Raw genomic sequence first — 19,212 nt, 5'->3', positions numbered from 1 at the left:
ATGCTTTATTTTTTTATGTGTCGCAGCTATAGCTGCAATCAATCTTTTTACAGCCATCAAATAGTTATTGAGGGTTGGATTGATTCTTAACCTGGTTTGAGGCGGCGAGCAAAGCCCAGCACTTTCATATATTCGCATTTGCTGAACCCTACGTTAGCCTCAAATATTGTTTTTTTTTTTTTTCTTCCCAAATTCAAGATCCATAAATTCCTCACAGCACTGATTGGCCAATCAATGTCTCGTGATCACCCGCAGCCAGTCATGGTCAAGCGGGGCACGTGATGGCGTATAGACGCGTGTCCGGAGCTCCGCGTCAGAGGCTCCGGCGAACCCCCGATAAGGACTCACCCAAGCCAGGTTAAGAAGCACCGATTTTCCAGGTAGCGCCCCCGAAGGCCCAGCCGGGAAATGCACGGCCCCGTTACTGAAATGAAGAAGAATATGGAAAGTTTATGGTTTCCCCTGGGAATTTGATTGATTTATTTTCTGCCGGCAATTGACGTCCGACTTCTTTGAACGGCCGGTTGAAACAAGTTGGACGTCTATTGGCGTCACAATGGAGTCGCCCCTTTCACCAAAGAGCGCAAATGGTCCGGGCCGACAGTGACCCAGTTGAGTTAACGCCAGCTAACCATCGAAAAGACAGAAAGTCCATCCGTCCGTCCGTCCGTCCAAACCGTCCGCTTCAATCCCGGCCGGCCGGCTCCCTCCAAAAGGATGGAACCGTCCTTCGGACGGCGAGTCAAAGGTCACCGGCGCGCTCAACAGTTGCCCGAATTGCGGAACTCGCCGTTTTCCGTGATCTGCAAGGTGGACGTGTTGCTAGGCGACAGGCCGTTCCTCTGCTGCGGCACCCCGTAGCGCTCCTTGAGTTGGGCAAGCGCCGCCATCAGGCGACCGTTGGTGGCGTCCAGGTGGGCCAGCCTCTTCTCCTGTCGCACACGAGCGAGCGAGCGAGCAACAGACGAGCGAGTAAGCGCAAACGACGTTTGCGCCGATCCCTCCCACACGGTAAACGGCATCGGTCCCGGAGCAGACCTGGGTCTCGATGATCTTTTGCTTGGAATCCACCACAGCTTGCATGTCCGAGTGATCTTTCTTCAGCTCCTCCTCCACCGCCATCAACCTGCGACAAGCCGCAAAGAGCAGCCCGTGAACAGCGCGCAAATGCGGACTGCGGCACACGGAAAGAATCTTCAAGTCGCTTATGGTTTAGTTTGAAAAGAATGCCAACGGTCACCCGCTCATTGAGTATGGTGACTTCAAAATCAGGTTAGCCGTGCGTCAAATTTGTACTGAGGAAGAAACCTGGTTTTCTGCTCTACGTATCGGACCGGATAGCCCAACGGCGTGACTATCACGTGGTTGCGGGCGCAAGGCCTCAGTTCCCGTGGCCGCCGTCGGCCATTTGACATCCAAATGTGCACCCAATAGCAAGAAGGAATAGCAATGGTGGATTTGTAGGACGCAGCGAGCAATTGAGGGCTCACCTGCTGATGATGCTGTTCATCTGGAGATCTTTGTCATCCTGAAGCCTCCTCAGGCGACTCTCCGTGTCCTCCAGCCGAGCCTGAAGGGGTCACGGGAAATCTCTTGAGGTGCAATTTTGGCTTTTTTTTTTTTGAACAATCAAGTCAGATATAGCCAAGACCTTTCCTACCCACGAGGTCAAACCTCGGCCCACGCTACGCCGCGAGCTTTCCGACAATCCCGCTGGCCCGCGAGACGGAGAAGTAGCCGTGGCAGACTGTAACTCCAACCCTCTAACCCAGGGCCAGGCAAAGGATGGCATGAAGGGTTTTGTTCCAATCCCTTAAGAGGAAACCTTTCCACAATTGTGGTGTTCTACCAGTGCAGTCTGGTGCTTCTACTTCCGGCACAAGCCGGCTTGCTTCAACTGGGTGGGTGTTTGTGCTGGATGGGTCGGAAGAAAAAGCTGCAAACACCCAGCAGCTTTCCAGCACCGCTTTGCCCATTCCTGCGCCCCAAGCCGTACCAGTAAAAGTGGCTCCAGTAAAAAGCTGTCCGTGTGGAAATCTTAACCCTTACACCAAGGGGTCAGGTCAGCCACAGAGGTTAAGGAGAGCCCTTGCCCGCGGTTCAGTCTTCGTCCCCCAACTTTCCCACTCCTCCGACACACCCAAAAGCTTAGTACGCAAACTAGGCCCGCTACACACCTGGTACTCCTGCAGGAGGCGCTGGTTCTGCTGGTCCTGAACCAGGAGGCGGGCCTCGCACTCCTCCTGGCGCAGCGCCGCCACGCGGAGCTTCTCCTGCAGCAGGGCGATGTCCTGCCGGTACTGCCGGGACGTGGGTGTGGCCGTCAGCGCGGGGCCGGGAAAGCGGGCCGGGCGGCCGGCTCACCTTTTCCGCCAGGGCGTCGTCGTGGCGATCGTCGTCCGTCTCGCCATAGGCGCTGGCCGAGTTCATGTTGAGGAGCCAGGCGGCGGTGCGGTCCAGCGCGCACGGAGACGCCGCCTTTCGGAAGGCCAGAAAGACACGCAGTTTTCAAAGGCTAATGGCTTCAAAGAGCCTCTTCAAAAGCCACTCGAAGGTGGGCGCGCTCACGCACTTTGTTGCCGGAGCGCACTTTTTCCGGACTGTCGCCTTTGGATGAAGACGAGGCCTGGCGGAGACGCGAGTGCCCCCCGCCATTGCCATTGCCACCGCCGCCATTGCCACCGCTCGCCCAATCGGGACTGGACGACATCACGCTCCCGGAGGCCGGGCGAGGTGGAAGCGCCCCGGGCGGCGTGCGGCCCCGGGGGGGCGCCGAGGAGCCCGGAGGCGGCGGGGGCGGCGGCGGCGGTTGGTCGATGCGCCGCTGGGGGCCCGAAGAGTTCTGGCGAGGAGGGACGGCGCCGACCACTGAAGTGGCTGGGTCGGTTGTGGCGGGGACAGACGGATAGAGCTCGCATCAACAGGAAGTGACCCAATCATGACCGGGCAACCGTGTGCAATAAGCTATCTGTAAATGGGTTAGGGTTATCAACGGGAAGTGACTCACAGATGAATGCAAATGTACAGGAAGTGAGGGGCACAAGGTCCCAAAACATGCAGAAATGAACAAGAAGCAGGGGGGGTGCAAACCTACAGCTTGGAGTGGGGCTACTTGGGAAATCAAGGAAGGGGAGCAGGAAGTGGAGGGCTTCAGACCAAGGTAATCAAGGAAGGAGAGCAGGAAGTGGAAGGGGTTCAGACCAAGGAAATCAAGGAAGGGGAGCAGGAAGTGGAGGGGTTCAGACCAAGGAAATCAAGGAAGGGGACCCGACGTCAAGCCAAAAGGAAGACCACTCACCCGGGGCGTTTTCCGACAGCGTTCTCCGGTTTTGCTCGTCTCCGCTGCTGCTGCCGGACAGCCCCGACAGGCGCTCGCCCCGCTCCCCGCCACCCGGCACGCCCACTTGCATCTGCGTCAGGAAGGCGGGCTTGGGCGCGGCCGAATCTCCGCCCTCCGGGGGCGGGGCCTCGGCCCGCCGACGCGACGACATCTGATAGACGGGATTCTGGAAGGACAGCGGCAAGAGCCCCGGCCCCCCCCAGTGTCCGTCGTCCGGGGCGTCGCCGTCCTGCAGGTCCACCAGGGACAGGCTCCGCCCCTCGGCGCTCAGCTCCCGCCCCGCCCTCCCGAAGGCCGCCTCGTCGTTGGGCTCCGAGTAGGACGAGCTGGGTGCCGGGGAGCCGCGCGAGTCTGAGGAGGAAATAGGCGGGGGCCGACGTCGGGTCAGAGGTCCCGAGCCGGCCAACCGGCCGGGGGCGGGCGGGCGGGCGGGGTTTGTCCATTTGAACTCACCCGACGCCGGCCGCAGGCCAGAACCTTTCGTGACAAAGTACAAATCTTTGTTTTCGGGGGTCGGCGACGGAAGTCGGGTAAAGTCCAACGGGCTGCCAAGAAAGACAAAAAATAACAGTAGCGGTAGCAACAGCGCGACACATGCCAGTGGGCTACTGGGAAGGCACTGCCACTGTATACTACAAATAGAGAGAGAGAGAGAGAGAGAGAGAGAGAGAGCACGTGGCTAATCTATTGAAATACGGCCAAAAGAAAACCACCTTCTGGAAAAAAAAGTGGCCACGTAACGAGAACAAAAAAAATCCAAAACACGCCCACTTCCACCGTCAAAGGCCCCGAGCCTTGGCCCGACGGACACTCACCCGCCGTCCGGTCCTGCACCGCGCTGCTGGCCCAGGGAGGGATTGCAGGCGGCCAGAGGTGGAGAAAGGGGCGGGGACAAAGGAGGCGGAGACACCAAGCGCCGGCGCTCGGGCGAGGCGCCTTTTCCGGGATGAGCCCCGCCCCCGGGGTTAACCAGGGCCGCCGACACGTCCCTCAAGATCCGGGGAAGCGGATTCAGCTTGGACAAGCACGACTGTGGCAAAAGACGGACGGACGGACGGACGGACGGGTCGTCGTTAGGTCTACGGTCGGACCCGGCCGACGCTCCCGGGCCGCCACGCCGGCCTTCCCACGGATCGGAAGTCTACTCGCCGTGGACCGGTTCCTACGTGTCCACCCATGAGGGCGATAAGATTTTGCCGGGTCCGGGGCTCACCTGATCCAACTCGGCCAGCGAGGCGTGCAGGCAGGAGAGCTCCCGTCCCAGGTCCACGTAGCCGTCAAAGCCGGCGGCGCTGTGGTTGAGTCCCTCGGGGTTGGAGATCTCCTGCAGGAATCGCTGCATGCTGCTCCACTGCCGCTCCACAAAGTCGTTCATGAAGAGCATGTACTCCTCTTTGCTGCCGAACCTGCCGGGCGGCGAGACGGGCGGAGATCTGGAAGGGTCGGCCGGGAGGGACGGGAGGGGGAGGAGGGGAGGGACGGGAGGGGGAGGAGGGGAGGGACGGGAGGGGGAGGAGGGGAGGGACGGGAGGGGGAGGAGGGGAAGGACGGGAGGGGGAGGAGGGGAGGGACGGTTCTGCCCCCCAATGGCCACGCGTCTAGTCGGGAACAAAAAGCACAGGGACCCACTTGCTAAAGTTGGCCAGCGTCTGGATGACTTTGGCGATCAGTGTCAAGGTGCGGGCGGTGCGCTGGTCCGGGTAGACCTGGGTCAGCTGGAAGAGCGACGGCGACATGACGGCCGGGCACAGGAAGCGCAAGAAGAGCGAGGCGCTGATCAGCCGCTCGCTGATGTCCGCTCGGCCGCGCCGCGCGCACTCCTGACGCCACGAGGCGAAAACCTCCTTCAGCTCCCGAGGAAACACCCTGGAGAGGGGCGGGGACGGAGGGCGGAGGGCCACTTGAGCGCCGGAGTTGGGGCTTCCCGGGACCGGCGGCGGCGGCGGCGTCGTCGTGGTCGCCACCTGTAGGAGTCGAGGATCTTGCAGAAGGCCAGTTCGCAGCACATCCTCAGGTTGGCCTGATGCTCGGCCAGCTCCGAGTTGGAACAGCGAGACGCGTCCACCTCGCAGTTCTCGTCCGACTCGTACAGAGCTCGGACGAACTCTCCTGAAGACGCCGGACGGACGCTCAGCGTCGGCCCCAGAGCCAGCCCGGCGGCAGAGTGGCCCCGAGGGGCCCCGAGGGGCCCCGATTCAGCCGGCTTACCCAAGGCGTCCTGCAGGTACTTCTGTCCGATCAGCTTCAAGTACTCCTCGATGCTTTTGGTGGCCAGCGTGTTCTCTCGAAAAATCAGCTGATCGTTGTCCCGGTAGCGGTCCACCTCCGACATCATCAAGTCGGTGAGGAAGTCCTGGAGACGACGAGCGGCGGGAACGCCGCCAAGTGTCACCTTTGCGGCTCACGCGGCTCGTCGCTCAGACTAGTGAGCCGGAGGTGTCCCAGAGCGAGAGCCGGTGGCAAAAAGCCACCAAAATAACCCCCCCCCCCTTCCCCCATCCTCGGTCAATCATCGTCCACCCAACTCCCTCCGTTCCTCCACGCCTCCCTAGCTGGCATCAGCCGATGCCAGTGAGCCCGAAGGGGGCCGAGAAGAAGGAGGAAGGGAGCGCCACCTCCTCACCTCACCTTAGCTTTCCCGGTGCTGTGCAGGATGTGGACCAGCGCCTTGGCCACTTCCTCCTTGGCCCTCAGGCCGATGGAGGCCTCCAAGGTGTTGCAGAGCAGGAGGTAGTTGGCGCTGATGAACTCGGCAAACTCTTTGTACTGCTCCATGGGGAGGATCACCACGCTCTGGTAGCGCGCCTTCACGCGGACCGTGGGCACGCCGGACTTCCCTGCCGACAGGGCGGACTTTTACCGGGCCACCTGAGGCGGGCCTGCCGTCACGGGAAAGTCGGCGCCCTCCCGACGGTGCCCTCCCGACGGAGCCCTCCCGGCGGCGCCCTCCCGGCAGCGCCCTCCCCGGCGGCCGTCTCACCTCGGACGGCGCTGGGCGTGCTGAGCGCGTACCACTTCTCGATCAGCTGTCTTCCCGTGACGGCGGCCACGGGAATGTTGACCAGCCCCACGTAGCTGCTCTTGTCCTTCTTGCGCTTGCGGTCCGTCTCTTTGTAGACGTGCAGCGTGACGGCATCCACGCTGGGCAGTCCGCCAAAGTCCAAGCGTTCGCCCCAGAAGACGTTGTCCGTCTTGCTCTTGCAGGACGTGCGGGCGTACAAGCTGTCGTCCAGGCACACTTCGCAAAAGTACCTGGAGGGGGGAGTCGGAGTTTTAAAATGCGTGGGCCTCGGGATCTTTCTGCTGCGGGAACAATTTTGCGCCACCTTTTTTTGGGCGGCAGGTCCTTGGCCTCGATGACCCAGAGCGTGAGGAGGTTGTCCACGCGTCGGCTGTTGTCCTTGTTGGGCTGCACGGCTCGCCGCAGATTCTCCATCCACTTGTCGCGCTCGGCCGCCGAGCGACACGAGAAGCACTTGGTCCCGGTGGAAGCCGTCACCTGAGAGAGGGAAGAAACGGCCCGGAAACGGCCCGGGAACGGCCCGGAAACGGCCCGGAAACGGCCCGGTGAGAGACAAGTGACGGCTGCTACACTACTCTCATAGGCTGGTGTAGAATACGCTAGCCTCCGACAGGACAAACAGACAGAGAGAGACAGAGTAGACTACACTACTTACCTCGAAGCAGTAGTCCTGCCCCAAAAGCGAGGAGTGGACGGCTTTGATGATCACCGATTGGTCCATTTTCAGCTAGGAAGAGGCCACGCCACCTAACAGCGACTCCCGGCCGCCACGGCGCACGGCACGCCTGGACACATTGACATTGCGCTCAGCAAAATTCACAGGTCAAAAATATTTATTTTCTATTTTCAGATTCATTATGACCAGGGACATTTTTGACGCTCCATTTGTTTTGCAGAGGACTTAGCCATGGACATTTTTTTCCAACACTTTTTGTTGTTTTGGAGCTTTTTGTGCCTTCACATCTATTTTTTTTATGATGAAACTGGATGCCACCGACTAGACGTCCAATCCGTTGAAGGCGGAGGGCCGACGGCCAACGAACATTGTCCGTTGACCAGCCTCCCACTTCAAAAGCAGTGCTCAAGTCATTTTCGCGCAAGCATGAAAATGAGCGGAATGACCTCGGGGCGGCCATGTTGGTAGGGGCGACTTTCCCATCCAAGTCGGGGTGTCGATAGGTAGTGGTCTAAAAGTTGATTTCTCTAGGCAGAGAGATGATTTCTGGCCTTGAGACGTGACTAATGTTTGACCTGGAAGCATCCACATCTGAAGGCTTCCTTTTGGTGTCTGAGGGCGGCGGCAGACACCAGATCTTTTCCCGTGCGTGCGCATCAGAATTTCCGCCAGCTTAGCCACATGCTAATGTAGCGGCGCGGCGATCTGCACCCGCGCACAGTCTCGCGCACCGACACGCACTGCGGATGGCGCGTCGAATAAGAGCACAAAGGAGAATGATATATATATATATATACTCACCAAACATCGTCTCGTGGAGGAGAAGCAGGACCGCTTAGAAATTCACGATCACTGGACGGACACAAATGAGGGAGAGTGACCAACCTGCCGATCTTGCGAGCGTGCGTGCGTGCGTGCGTGCGTGCGTGCGTGCGTGCATGTGTGTGCGTACGCGTGTCTCCTAGCTACTGATGTTGCGGTTCCAGCATCAGCATCAGCCAGCCAGGGTTGCCAGATTGGGAGGGGGTGGAACCCGCACATTGCCTGTTCATTTCCCCGTCTGCTGGTCTGGGCTGGGAAGGGCCAATGAATGAACTACTCTGCTCCACCTGGCAACCCGAGCGGCCCCTCCCACCAGGGATCCTGCCCTACTTTCCATCTTTAAAGGAAATGCAGACGACATTTTCTTCTACTACTTCAGTCCTCCGTTCTAACTAGGAGCGTTGGATGCTGTTTTGCACCCCCCCCCCCGCCGTTTGTCAGTAGAAATAACTATGATGGATTATTAGGGCTCCCCAAAATAAAAGTGAAAATGAAAAAAAAATCTTCCCAGTAGTACCCTAATCTCGATTTGTTTAGTCATTTTAATTGTATTCATGTTACGATTTTGTTCTTGTAGTCCGATTGTTTTTTGTACTGTATTGAAGAAGAATTTTGTAGCCGTGTTGCCAACCCTAATGGGTTGGAATACACCACAGTTTTCTTTCAGGACGGTTATCCCTAACCCTAAGCTAGTGACCCGCTCTGTGGCAGCTCGGCGTGCAGATAGCCGGGTAGCGTTAGGGCTAGGCACAACCCCCTAATTGTAACCCGGACGCACCCACCTGCCGGTGGCTGCCAGCCCATTGTTCCCGGCGTGCCCGCCGCACTTGACTTTTTCCACCCAATTCACCAGGAGAAAATCCAAGTCCCTCGGCACTTTGACAATAAAAGAGAGGTCAAGGTCCCAGGTTATGGTTTATTTCGGAAGAAGGAACTTACAGGAAGCAAAGGAAAAGCGCTTCACGCCAAAGGCCAAGACGACAACAAGGAAGGGGGGCGGGGCTCGCCGGGCAGTCCGCATGGAGACGCGCGCTCGGCGCCACTTCCTGACGTCAACGCTGTTGCTCCGTCAAAGCGGCTTTGGCTTTTCCTCAGAAAAGCTCCGCCACGTTAACTCTCCGGGTTGCCCGTGACGATAGAGGAGGACGTCCGTGCGGTGGCGTGGCTTCCGATGGGACTGGCGGACGCCCATCAAATAGTGGGCTACTTTTGACTCCATGGGAACGGCCCACCTTTTCGGTCACTTTTGTCCGTGTGTGGATCACTCCAAGAGGTCCCGTCCATTTGAAGCAGCCAACCAAGGAGCATTCACTTTGCGCCGGCGCCCTCCCTCGTCAAAGCGATCGGATGCCCGTCGCCGACGGCGGTAGTCGGTCGGTTCAAACCTTGTTTCTTTTTTTTCTTCTTCTTTTTTTTGCCACTTGGCACCTCGTGTGGAAAACCCAGTCCTGGCGTACGGTGGGAAAACCCCAGGTTCATAGCGTACGCATCGTGAGCAGGGGGATGTGGGCCCCAACTCCAAATGTGGACTGCCAATCAAAGGCTTCTGTCGTCCGGTACCTTGGATGGGCTGGCTTCCTGCTCAAGCGGTTCTTCTTCACACCATACGGCCAGTTTGCACCAGACCTACACACACACACACACACACACACACGCACAACTTATTGACTTATTGATATGGCTTTGTCTCACTCTTTTTCTCTGACTTTTTTGGAATGTGAGAGGAACCCAGAGTACCCGGAAGTCCACACAGGTGGACCGACCTAGAACTGAACCCAGGACCCCGGAGCCGTGAGGCCGACGCACTAACCACCCACCCAACCGGGCTGCCTTGAAAACAAAATCCTGGCAAAATTGGCCAGTGGAAACTCCTCTTATTGACGGAGATGAAAAAGTGGAACGGCCCCGAAGAAGCCGCCGCCACTGGCGGAGGGCGGACCTTTGTCGGCTACCAGCAGGACCTTGATGTAGGAGGTGGGCACGTATCCTTCTTGCTCGGCGTTCCGGCGTACGCGCGTCCAGCCGTCGCCCTTGTCCTCCTCCACCACGTTGAGCAGCTCGCCCTCGCACATGGACAGCGTTCCCTCGTTTTGACCTGCGGCGTGGAGACGGGGTCATTTTCATCGTGCCGCTCTTCGGCGCCCTCCCTTTCCTTTTGGGGCCCGGCTCTGGGTTTTCCTACCTTGGAAAGGGTAGAGCGACTTGCAAGTTCCGATGCTCGGCAGCGGCTCCTCGTCTTCAAAGTCGTCGGCGGCGGCGTCGTCGTCGTCAAAGTCGGAGCTTCTGGACTTGGAGAAGCGGACTTCGCCCTCGCGCTCCTCCGCGTAGCTGCCGTCGGGACTGCCGTGGAGCGGAGAAAAAGTTCCAGACCGCGCCAACATTCCGTTTTTGCGGTTTTGGGTTCGACTGAAGTTGCTGCTCACCTTTCTCTGCTGTCTGGGCTGGTGGCAAAGCGGGAAGACGGCGGACAGGCGGCGCTCAGGGCGTGCCGAGCCTCCGCCAGCCATGCCTAAAAAAAAGAATCAAAGAAGAAGTGAGGGGTGTCCAAACCGCAGCGGCACAATTTGGCGTCAATTGCATTGGTGGATTAGGCTCCATCGCCAGCAATCAATCAATCAATCTCGAGAGCCCACTTCAGCAGCGTCAGAGCGAGCCACGATGGCTGGATCCTAGTTGACGTGAGCCCGCGTGGTCCGGTAGGAGTATTGGGGGTTTTCCCGGAGACGAGACATTTGGATCCAAAAGAGGCGCTACGGCCACCTACCTGGTTGTTCCTCAGCTCCTCCTCCAGCCCATGCAAGCTACGTCTGACCTCGTCCAGGCGTGGTTCCAGGGCGGCGCCGTCCCCCAAGCCGGGGTTCTGACGATACACCGCCTTCATCTTCACCAGGGCCTCTCTGGACCAAGAGCGAGCCAAAGTTAGGCTAGCGCGAAAACAACGCCGAGACAACCTGAGACCACACGTAGCGTAGCATAATGTAGGAAACCTAGCACGGCGTCACGTAGCGTAGCATAAGGTAGCGTAACGTAGCGTAACATAATGTAGGGTAGCGTAAGGCAGGGTAGCGTAGCGCAGAGTGAGGCATCGTAGCGTAGCGCAGAGTAAGGCATCGTAGCATAGCGCAAGGTAGCGTAGAGCAAGGTCATCTAGCCTGGAGCCCGACGACGACGCTCAAAGAATCAATGTCAATGCATAGCTAAGTGAGCCGCTTGACTCGCCTTTGCTCTCGCTCCCTCAAGATTTCTCGTCCGATGCGGTGGATTCGGTTCTCCAGTTTTTTCCGCCGTTGCTCGGCCGGAAGGTGGCTGCAGTCCGATGGGGCGGAGCCCTGAAAGCGTGGCCAAAAGCTCGCAGGTTGACGGCGGCCCACTGCCACGCCCCCAAAAGGCGCCCAATTGACTTACCAGTTTGAGTGACAGCTGTCCGTCAAAAAGAAGCAACGGAGAAAAGAGCTTTAATGGCGACGCTAACATGCATGCCAAGCCTAAAATGTTTTCAGTCAATATATTTTGGGAATTTGGAAACGGAAGGGTCAATCAAAGCAAAATGGGCACATTTTACCCCTCTCTTGAGATTCTTCAGGCACTGCTTCCTGGTCCGGGAGCCGGAGTTAACCAGGTCGTTGAAGCGCTGCGCGATTGGCTCCCGGACGGACGGGGGCGGGGTCAGGGGACTCCCGGCCACGTCCCCGGGAGAAGGCGAGGCGGGCGGCGGCGGTGGCGGCTGACGGGGCGACGACAGCAGGTTCAGCAGCTATAAAAAAGGTTCAGGCTGGCTCGGGGGATGGCTCAAGCGGGTGGCGGCCGGGTCGGACGGGGCCGGGCGGGGCCGGGCGGGGCCGGTCGGGGCCGGGCTTACTTTGGTCTTGCGGAGAAAAGGCCACAATTTCTTGCCCGGTCTGCGTCCCTCCACACGGTGGTCCAGGTAGCTGGACTCGGAGACGCTCCGCCTCATGGAGGCGCAGCCAAAGTCCTCCGGGTCCAGGTCACCCGGTGGCTCGAAGCCGGACTTGAAGGCGCTCACCACCGAGCGCGTGTCCTGAAACCGTAGGAAAGTCGTGTAGGGAATAGAAGAATAGACTTGCGGGGGGCAACAGAGAGCGGCAAAACACCAGCGTGAACATGATCTGTTCAAAATGAGGATCATCGCCACGTCTTTAGCCAAAGTCAAAATGAATGGATCCATTGTCGAAGAGGCAAAAGCACACAGAATGGCTTGGAAGCCAAGTCTGACAAGGCATTAGCCCACAATTGACAAGGCCACGGGCGCAAACTCCGCTCACCGTCTGTGGCCGGACGCTTTGGGCCACGTCCATCATGGCGTCCAAACAGCGGGCCAGGTCGGGGAGGGACTTCTTCTCGGCCGTGGCCGACAAACGCATGGCCGAAGCCACGCGCTCGATACGCCGCTCCTCCATTTCCTGGATGCGCTGAAAAGTCCAAAAGAATTCTCTGAAAACAATACTCCAGTGCTGAAGAACTGCTGTCATTTCTGATTGGGGTTTTTATACCAAGTCGGTCACAATGAACACCTTCTTGAGTAAGAGTAGCGTAGCTTCCAGACAACTCACATTTCTCCAAAAATGGAGTCATCGGAAGATCCAAATAACAAATAAAATCCAAATAATAATCCAAATAACCTCAATTCAATGTCACCGTAGACTCCAGTACAGTCGTAGCCCTACTTACGGAATGAATTGCTTCCAGAACTGTTTTGGTAACTTGGAAATTTGCTAAGTAGAGCGCTACAATTAAATGTAAAAGCTCTAATTGGTTCCACGGTCCTCACGCGGCTACCAACTAAACCGGGCCGGATGGGCAAACCCGGTCCTCGAGGGCCGCCGTGGGTGCGTGCAGGAAGTGACCAAAATGTTGTTCCAAGCGATCTGACACAAACATTACTTGAATCTTTTTTTTCGTATCTCCAGTCACTCACTAGCATATCAAAGATTTCCCAAGCTGAAAATGTGGGACCTAGAGGCATTGGTAAGTAGAGATACGTACGACTGACTGTACAAGTCACCTGCCCGCCTCGTCATCTACAGCATCAGCGACGAGCACAAGCGCTCATTTCACCTGGTAGATGACGGGCACCAATTTGTGGTAGTGCTCATGCTGGTCTTGGTTGAACTGCTTTAAAGTCTTCAAGTATTCCTCCTTGGACTCTTGGGCCGTTTGGGACTTTTGTTGCGCCACCTGGCGAGCCTGAAAGAAAAGCAATGGCAATGACGACACGTCCCTGGAACAATTCCGCCGCTCAAGTCTTTCCATTACCTTGAAGGAGCAGCGCTGCCGACACGCATGCAAAGAGACGGGGGGCGTTTCCCCATGATTACACTCGTTTAGTTACTCCAGAAGCCGGTCAAAGCTAGCCATGGTCTGGCGGCCATTTTGGTCACCTTGTCGTTGGCGTCCACGTTGTTGTCCACGTCCATCTTGTTGCACGCTAGCTGCGCTCGCTCCGCCTCTTTGCTGTCCCGCTCAAAACGACGTTTGCTCTGCGAGGACATTGGAAACTCAATTCATCCTTCATTCAATTGTTGCTTTTTTAAAAAAAAATTTACAATGTATATTCTTCCGTTTCCTCCTGAAATGGCCCAAATGAACGAGAGGTGAGATGAAATAACCCAAAGTGAAAAGGAAGTCACCTGAAATAGCCCTCAAGAGACAGGAAATGACCCGGAAATACCGTAAGACTAAGCGGAAATGCTGCATAATGTAAAGGAAGAAGAGACCAAATGTACAGGAGGTGACAAACAAATATCCTAGCGGGAAAAAAAGGCAGCAAAATAAACAGGAGCTGGGTGAAGAGTATGGATTTATCATGCCACTGGACTTTTTCCGACTCACACTTTCCAGTTGCTTCCAGGAAGTCTCCATGTGCTGCTGGGCACGGCGGCCATCTTGAAAAAGCTGGCGACGGGACAAGAGGCAGGCACGGTGGGAAAAAGGAAAGCCCTGGCGCGGCCAGCGCAACCTTACCGACTTCCTCTCGGCCTTGATCTCTTGCGCGAACCTGCCCAGGTCGTCGGTCACGTTGCCGTTGAGGTCGTCGGCGACTTCCTCGTGCCGCGCCGCCAGATCTCCCAGCTTCCCCAGCGTGGCGCTAAAGGCCGCGCACCATGTGTACCTGACGGAGGCCGGGAAAATCGCCTTAAAGCGTGTACTCCTTTCCAGTCACTTTCTAATAAAAGGCACCACATTCAGCAGGAAACCACCTGAAATATCCCCCAAAAGAGCGGGAAGTGACTAAAAACGCCCCAAATGCCCCCAAAAGAGCACCAAGTGACCGCCAACGCCTCGAATGCCCCCAAAAGAGCAGGAAGTGACCAAAAAAACGCTCCAAATGCCCCCAAATTAGCAGCAAGTGCCCAGAAATGCGCCACATTCCACAGCCGCCGTCTCTAGGAACGTCTGACCTGCTGTCATCTTCTCGGCTCCTCTTGGGAAGGTACTTCTTGGAGAGGCTCCTGCGTGAACAATTGGGGCTCAATACATGGAGGACAGAGCGGCTAAAGTGTGTGGCCAGCTGGCCAGCCAATCACCTGATCTGCTTGGCGTAGTTGAGTTCAATGTCGGCTCGCTCTTTGACGAACTTGGTATATTTCTCCAGGAAGTCGATCCCCCAGCCGGTGTGTTTCTCCAGGTTCTCAAACTGGTCCTGGGGTGGGGGAGGCAGAAAGAAAAACTACTCCAGTAGACTTTTTAAAAACAATACCTAATATTCAAAGTATTTGGTATAGTAGGCCAGGGTTAGACTCAATCGACAGTAAGGTTATTGATTTGCGGGCATTCACGGGTCACTTGCTGTTGATTTGATGGAAATTAGTTCCTTTTTTTCCCTAATCTATAATCCTTATAAAGCGCGATTTATGGGGGTGTGAATCTGTGTGTGTGTGTGTTAAGATTCTCTGGCTAAGTTTGTCCAAACGGTGCAACGTAGAGAGTGGAAAACTCGATGCGAAATGAGAACTGCTCTTTTTGCTCATAATTGGTGGAAAGTGACGGCGCAAACGTATGTAAGGAATGCAAAAAAACAACAACAAAAAAGTGATGTATAATAGTACTTACCAAAGTATATGCCCTTTAGGAAAAAGTCAGGAAAAGTGACAGTAACACACAAACATTGCTTAAGTAGGTAACATTCGTCAGCCTTTCTTTTGTAATGGACTTTTTAAATATTATTATTATATCTCCCGGCCCTAGTCCTCACAAATAAATGTAAATAAACAACCCCCTCGAAACCCCCCCCCCCCCCCCCCCAGAAACCGTTATCAGTCACGTCACAGCGGCGTTGAGCAAGCCCCGGCTATAGCGCCCCCTGTAGGTCATTTTCTGTCGTTAACCGTCCAATTATGCAGACGTTCGCTGATGAACGAGCGACGTCGCCTCGCCTCGTTCATCCGCGTGCCTATCTCCCCCTACCGCAGCCTGCTGAGGCGCGTGCACGCGAGAGGCGGCCCTACGTCCTTCACGTGAGTGCAATGTGACGCAAGACGGGCCATGCCAACTGTCCCGTCCGTTCCCTGACCCTTTTGGACTACGTACCCACAGTTCGGTACCCCAGTTGACGCTCATGTCGCTTCCTCTCCTCCGTCCGTCCATCCGTGCGTGCTTGCGCGCGCGTGCAAAAGGGATGCTCGCGTGCGTGAGTGCGTGAGTGCGCCCGCCTGAGCATGCGCAGTGGCCGCTTCATTGTGTCGGTCGAAAAAAAGACAGGGTTGCCAGGTTGAGGGAATGTCCCGCCTCGTTGGGATTGCAACAAAAAAAAAACGAGCAGCATCCATGCGCACGGCTGTACCTAGTGCTGGCAGTCGCTAAAAACAAAGTGGAAGAGCGCTGAACAAGTGTATACCAGACCATGTCCTTTTTTGATTTGCATTTTGACATTTGAAGGAAAACTTGTGGTGATATCATTTCATCCTCATTATTTAGTGTACTGTTTGCTTGCTGGTGCATAACTTGAGACTAAACCTAATACCCGAGGGCCAGGCAGGCCTAACCCTTCACTTGCATCCAGAGGCCAACCATGTGAAAGAGCTGACATGAATGACTTTTACTCAGACCTGGGCCATACAGCCTGGCAGGTAGGCAGGCTCAGACCTGGGCCATACAGCCTGGCAGGTAGGCAGGCAGGCAGGCAGGTGCTCTGAAAGCCGGACAGGAGCCACACCCAGCCCATTTTGACTTGGTAGAGCTTTGACCACGTTATGGTTCAATACAACTCATTGTGTGTGGGCCTGGATAAATGAAAAAGGAAGTGACCTAGAAATGGCCCAAATCAACAGGAAATGACTCCCAAATACACACTAAACTCATCAGGAAGCACATTTTATTAAATTGTCATGTAGTCAAATGAAATACTGATATGATATTTAGCTTTTTTTTTCATTAAACATGCTCACTAATGATTTATTATCTTCACAGTTAAATGGTGCTGGAAAGGTGCTTCCTGCAGGTGTCCAGGGCGGGGCCGACCTGAAGGGAGCATCAAGAATTGAATTGAATCCAATGTATTTACTGTCATTTTACAAGTAAAATGACATTTAAAGAAATCTCCCGTTCAGTTGTTTCACAACAATAACGATGCTCTCCAATACAATCTTAATCTTGCCTGCGTGTAACGGCTGCGAGTGTGCGGATGGACGTTGACCAGCGGAGGCGCGGCGTTGCTGCGCAGTATAGAAGCCCGCGTGTGGGCGAAGGGCGGAAACTTGACCTGCAGGGACAGCGTGAAAGCCACATGTAAGTCGTTCGGCCCTTTGCCTGCCAAAAGCCACACATTTATGCGTTGCAAAAGCCACACCGACCAACGACGCCGGGCCCACCGACAGACTTTGTATGGCCTCCCAATGGCAGAGCTACGTTCCCAACAGAAGTCAGTGCATGGACTTGGGCCGGGAAGGAAGGATTTCAATTCAAACGCAACAAGGCTCTATCAAACGCATTCCGAGTCAATAAGAGTGTCTGACCGAGCCAAGATGGCAACCAAGATTTGAATCGTTGAAAGTGTCATTCGGGCTTGTAAAAAAATAAATCAATATATGCATATCCGAGAAAAAAAATCTCAAGTCTTAATATTTAAAAGGTGGAACTAATTCCGGCATACTGACCGCGTGGCGTCTCTCGTACTCGCTGCGAGCTTTCAGGTTTTCCTGCGTCCATCGGCGGCCGTACTCGTGCGCCAAAATGTCAAACATGGGAGAGGACGCCCTGAGGGAAGTTGTCATCGTCATCATCATTATCATCATCTGAAATCGTCATCATTATCATAGTGGTTTTCATCATTCCTACGCTTGAGCCAGAGTCTCAAACTCAACGCATCCAGGGCCGCCTTTTTGTACACATATCATCGAACTGAGGAGGCGGGATATCAACAGAAAGTGAGCGGAAAATGGCCCCCAAATCAACAGGTAGAGTCCAATGGATGGCCCCAGAAAGCTCTCAAATCAATAGGAAAGGATTTCCTGTTGAACACTCACTGTACATCTTGTTCGCCTTTTGTCTATCTGCGGTCGCTTCCTAATGGGTAGGGGGGCAAGTCTGGCTCACTTCCCGTTGATTTGGGGGTATTTTCAGCTCACTACTTTCTGTTGATTGTGGGCAACTTCCTTGTTAATTTTGAAGTGTCTCGGGGCCACTTCCTGTTGCCTTATAGATAACGCAACCAAGTGTGAGACCCCAAGGAACCTTGAATGTGGTCCAACCTGTTCTTCATCCCGAAGGTGATGTCTGGGATTGGCAGGTGTTGCGAAGCCCTGCCCCTCGGCGTCTTAGGGGTGGGGAGATGATTGGCCGCGCCCAATTGCGCTTTATACTCCCTGAATTGTTTGGCGGTCACGTGACCCGACTTGGCCGCTTCTTGGTTGAGGGCCACAAAGTCGGGGACGGTTGGGCGACGGGGGGTTCGGACTTCCTGCTGAGAATGGACCCGCCACCTTGACAAGACTATACATTATCACAAATGCAAACAAACCAATCAGAGGGCATCATATTGGACAGACAAGTCAAATGAATAAAAACGGAGTTAGAATGATTCAAAAAATGTTCAGTGTCGATGCAAGTATTGTATCCACACCTATTACAGTATTTTAGGGATGTAGTTTTGCCCCACCCAAAATGTCCGCCAGTATTGTTCACTGCCCTAGAAAATAAAGGACTTGTTGCCCTTCCCAAGATGATGATGGACGTCCAACTCCTTGTCCACTATATTGATTTACTTCCTGATGATTTTCCTCTACTTGGTGTTGATTTTGGGGCAATCCCAGGTCACTTCTGTTTACTTCTGTTTATTTTCTGTCACTCTCGGATTTACAGCCCGTTCCTCCTGATTTTGGCCCATTTGTCTGTTTGTTGTTATTATTTGTGCACTATGCGGTGAAAGCTTTAAATCTCATTGTATTTGGTTAATGACAATAAAAGCATTCAATTCAATTCATCCCAGATCACTTCATGTTTAGTTCAAGTCACTTCCTGAGGTGTCGGCTCTAATATAAATATCTCCGTTAAGAGTGAGCTCGTAATATCTCAATTTCAAAGCATTGATTTTGGATGGATGAAGGAACGTTCATTCGCTCTCACTTCAAATGGATTGGACGTCTACAGCCCTCGATGGCGGCCTATGAGCAAATGGCAGGTGCCATGGCACCGCAAAAAGTGAAAAGTATGTTGCTTAGGACTTCATTTTAATCTCAACGCATTGTCTACAGGTGGCCATTTTGATAGGGGCATCAAAAGTTCTTTTCATGCGTGTGTGTGCGCGTGTGTGTGTGTGTGTTTGTGTGTGTGTGTGTGTGTGTGTGTGACCTTCTGCCACGCCCCCTTCTTTACACAACTTGACTCCGTCTCCCAGGGGCAAAGATGGAATCGTGGATTGATTCTAAACACACGGACACACATCAATACACGCGTCGTCGTCAGGATTCTTATGACGTCACAGTCGAGTTTGTTTACCCTGACTTTCCGCGTGGTCTCCCCGGCCACGCCCACAACAGTTGAGTTCATCCTATGCTGCCGAGAAAGCCAGTCTCCTGAAGAAATATATAATTTTCATGCTCCGTTTTCCAAATATGTATCCATTTTGCGGTTCCCGGCGTCACTCTGACGTCACGACTGAATAAGACAATTCAACGCGTGGTGTAAGCTTGATAGACGGGTCGACCACTCACTTTGACGTTTGACGTTCAAGGCACTCGTTGCTATGTTGCTATAGTTACCAGAACACACATACACACACACACACACACACACACACACACACACACACACACAAACAAAAACAAGTGGACCCTTATGTTTTGTTTCGTTCCAGGTCTCATGCGTCATTTCCTGTCCAGAGTTGTTAATAACAGT

General features: G+C 54.9%; 3 protein-coding genes across 4 annotated transcripts; all 3 read right to left on the bottom strand.

The window, feature by feature from the left end:
• Positions 1-449: 449 nt before the first annotated feature.
• Positions 450-8,035, bottom strand: LOC144195787 (disabled homolog 2-interacting protein-like). The gene is made up of 18 exons (XM_077715632.1): positions 7,840-8,035; positions 7,018-7,147; positions 6,667-6,839; positions 6,321-6,592; positions 5,969-6,177; positions 5,549-5,693; positions 5,305-5,449; positions 4,970-5,206; positions 4,554-4,746; positions 4,156-4,370; positions 3,794-3,885; positions 3,299-3,691; positions 2,573-2,877; positions 2,365-2,478; positions 2,178-2,300; positions 1,491-1,570; positions 1,039-1,126; positions 450-932 (listed from the first exon to the last, which is right to left on the bottom strand). The coding sequence occupies exons 2-18, from the start codon at positions 7,081-7,083 to the stop codon at positions 762-764; spliced, it is 3,021 nt and encodes a 1,006-aa protein (XP_077571758.1). The 5' UTR covers positions 7,084-7,147; positions 7,840-8,035; the 3' UTR covers positions 450-761.
• Positions 8,036-8,756: 721 nt separating this feature from the next.
• On the bottom strand, positions 8,757-15,548 carry LOC144195807 (formin-binding protein 1-like). The gene is made up of 18 exons (XM_077715650.1): positions 15,409-15,548; positions 14,406-14,521; positions 14,280-14,330; positions 13,843-13,990; positions 13,711-13,773; positions 13,260-13,358; positions 13,135-13,149; positions 12,937-13,065; positions 12,144-12,290; positions 11,720-11,899; positions 11,423-11,614; positions 11,266-11,280; positions 11,080-11,189; positions 10,625-10,757; positions 10,284-10,369; positions 10,043-10,200; positions 9,800-9,955; positions 8,757-9,486 (listed from the first exon to the last, which is right to left on the bottom strand). Exons 1-18 carry the CDS (start codon positions 15,463-15,465, stop codon positions 9,458-9,460), a joined length of 1,884 nt encoding a protein of 627 aa, XP_077571776.1. The 5' UTR covers positions 15,466-15,548; the 3' UTR covers positions 8,757-9,457.
• A 627-nt stretch (positions 15,549-16,175) lies between these two features.
• Positions 16,176-19,209, bottom strand: LOC144195185 (cilia- and flagella-associated protein 77-like). Of its 2 annotated transcripts, XM_077714633.1 has the most exons (7): positions 19,029-19,209; positions 18,814-18,890; positions 18,667-18,739; positions 17,568-17,808; positions 16,974-17,073; positions 16,475-16,579; positions 16,176-16,338 (listed from the first exon to the last, which is right to left on the bottom strand). In XM_077714633.1, exons 1-7 carry the CDS (start codon positions 19,183-19,185, stop codon positions 16,288-16,290), a joined length of 804 nt encoding a protein of 267 aa, XP_077570759.1. In that variant the 5' UTR covers positions 19,186-19,209; the 3' UTR covers positions 16,176-16,287. The 2 variants fall into 2 exon arrangements, with proteins under 2 accessions (XP_077570759.1, XP_077570760.1); XM_077714634.1 differs by lacking the exon at positions 19,029-19,209 and having other exon boundaries at positions 18,814-19,020.
• Positions 19,210-19,212: the final 3 nt, after the last annotated feature.

Source organism: Stigmatopora nigra, chromosome 4 (assembly GCF_051989575.1).
Source record: "Stigmatopora nigra isolate UIUO_SnigA chromosome 4, RoL_Snig_1.1, whole genome shotgun sequence".
Lineage (NCBI taxonomy): Eukaryota > Metazoa > Chordata > Actinopteri > Syngnathiformes > Syngnathidae > Stigmatopora > Stigmatopora nigra.
The sequence above is the reverse complement of the archived record's forward strand: the minus strand, read 5'-3'. Positions and strand labels throughout refer to the sequence as shown.

What these genes read in the sequence shown, in the direction of transcription:
- LOC144195787 (XM_077715632.1), bottom strand. Translation starts at nt 7,083, where the DNA reads ATGGACCAATCGGTGATCATCAAAGCCGTCCACTCCTCGCTTTTGGGG. An exon ending in AAGTGCGCTCCGGCAACAAA is followed by an intron (nt 2,479 to 2,572) that starts GTGCGTGAGCGC and finishes GCCTTCCGAAAG; the next exon opens with GCGGCGTCTCCGTGCGCGCT. An exon ending in GCCTCCTGCAGGAGTACCAG is followed by an intron (nt 1,571 to 2,177) that starts GTGTGTAGCGGG and finishes TGACCCCTTCAG; the next exon opens with GCTCGGCTGGAGGACACGGA.
- LOC144195185 (XM_077714633.1), bottom strand. Translation starts at nt 19,185, where the DNA reads ATGACGCATGAGACCTGGAACGAAACAAAACATAAGGGTCCACTTGTT. An exon ending in CTTGAACGTCAAACGTCAAA is followed by an intron (nt 18,891 to 19,028) that starts GTGAGTGGTCGA and finishes ATATTTCTTCAG; the next exon opens with GAGACTGGCTTTCTCGGCAG. An exon ending in ACCTTCGGGATGAAGAACAG is followed by an intron (nt 17,074 to 17,567) that starts GTTGGACCACAT and finishes AACTTCCCTCAG; the next exon opens with GGCGTCCTCTCCCATGTTTG.
- LOC144195807 (XM_077715650.1), bottom strand. Translation starts at nt 15,465, where the DNA reads ATGGACGGACGGAGGAGAGGAAGCGACATGAGCGTCAACTGGGGTACC. An exon ending in TCAAGGCCGAGAGGAAGTCG is followed by an intron (nt 13,774 to 13,842) that starts GTAAGGTTGCGC and finishes TCCCGTCGCCAG; the next exon opens with CTTTTTCAAGATGGCCGCCG. An exon ending in AGGAGCTGAGGAACAACCAG is followed by an intron (nt 10,370 to 10,624) that starts GTAGGTGGCCGT and finishes TCTTTTTTTTAG; the next exon opens with GCATGGCTGGCGGAGGCTCG.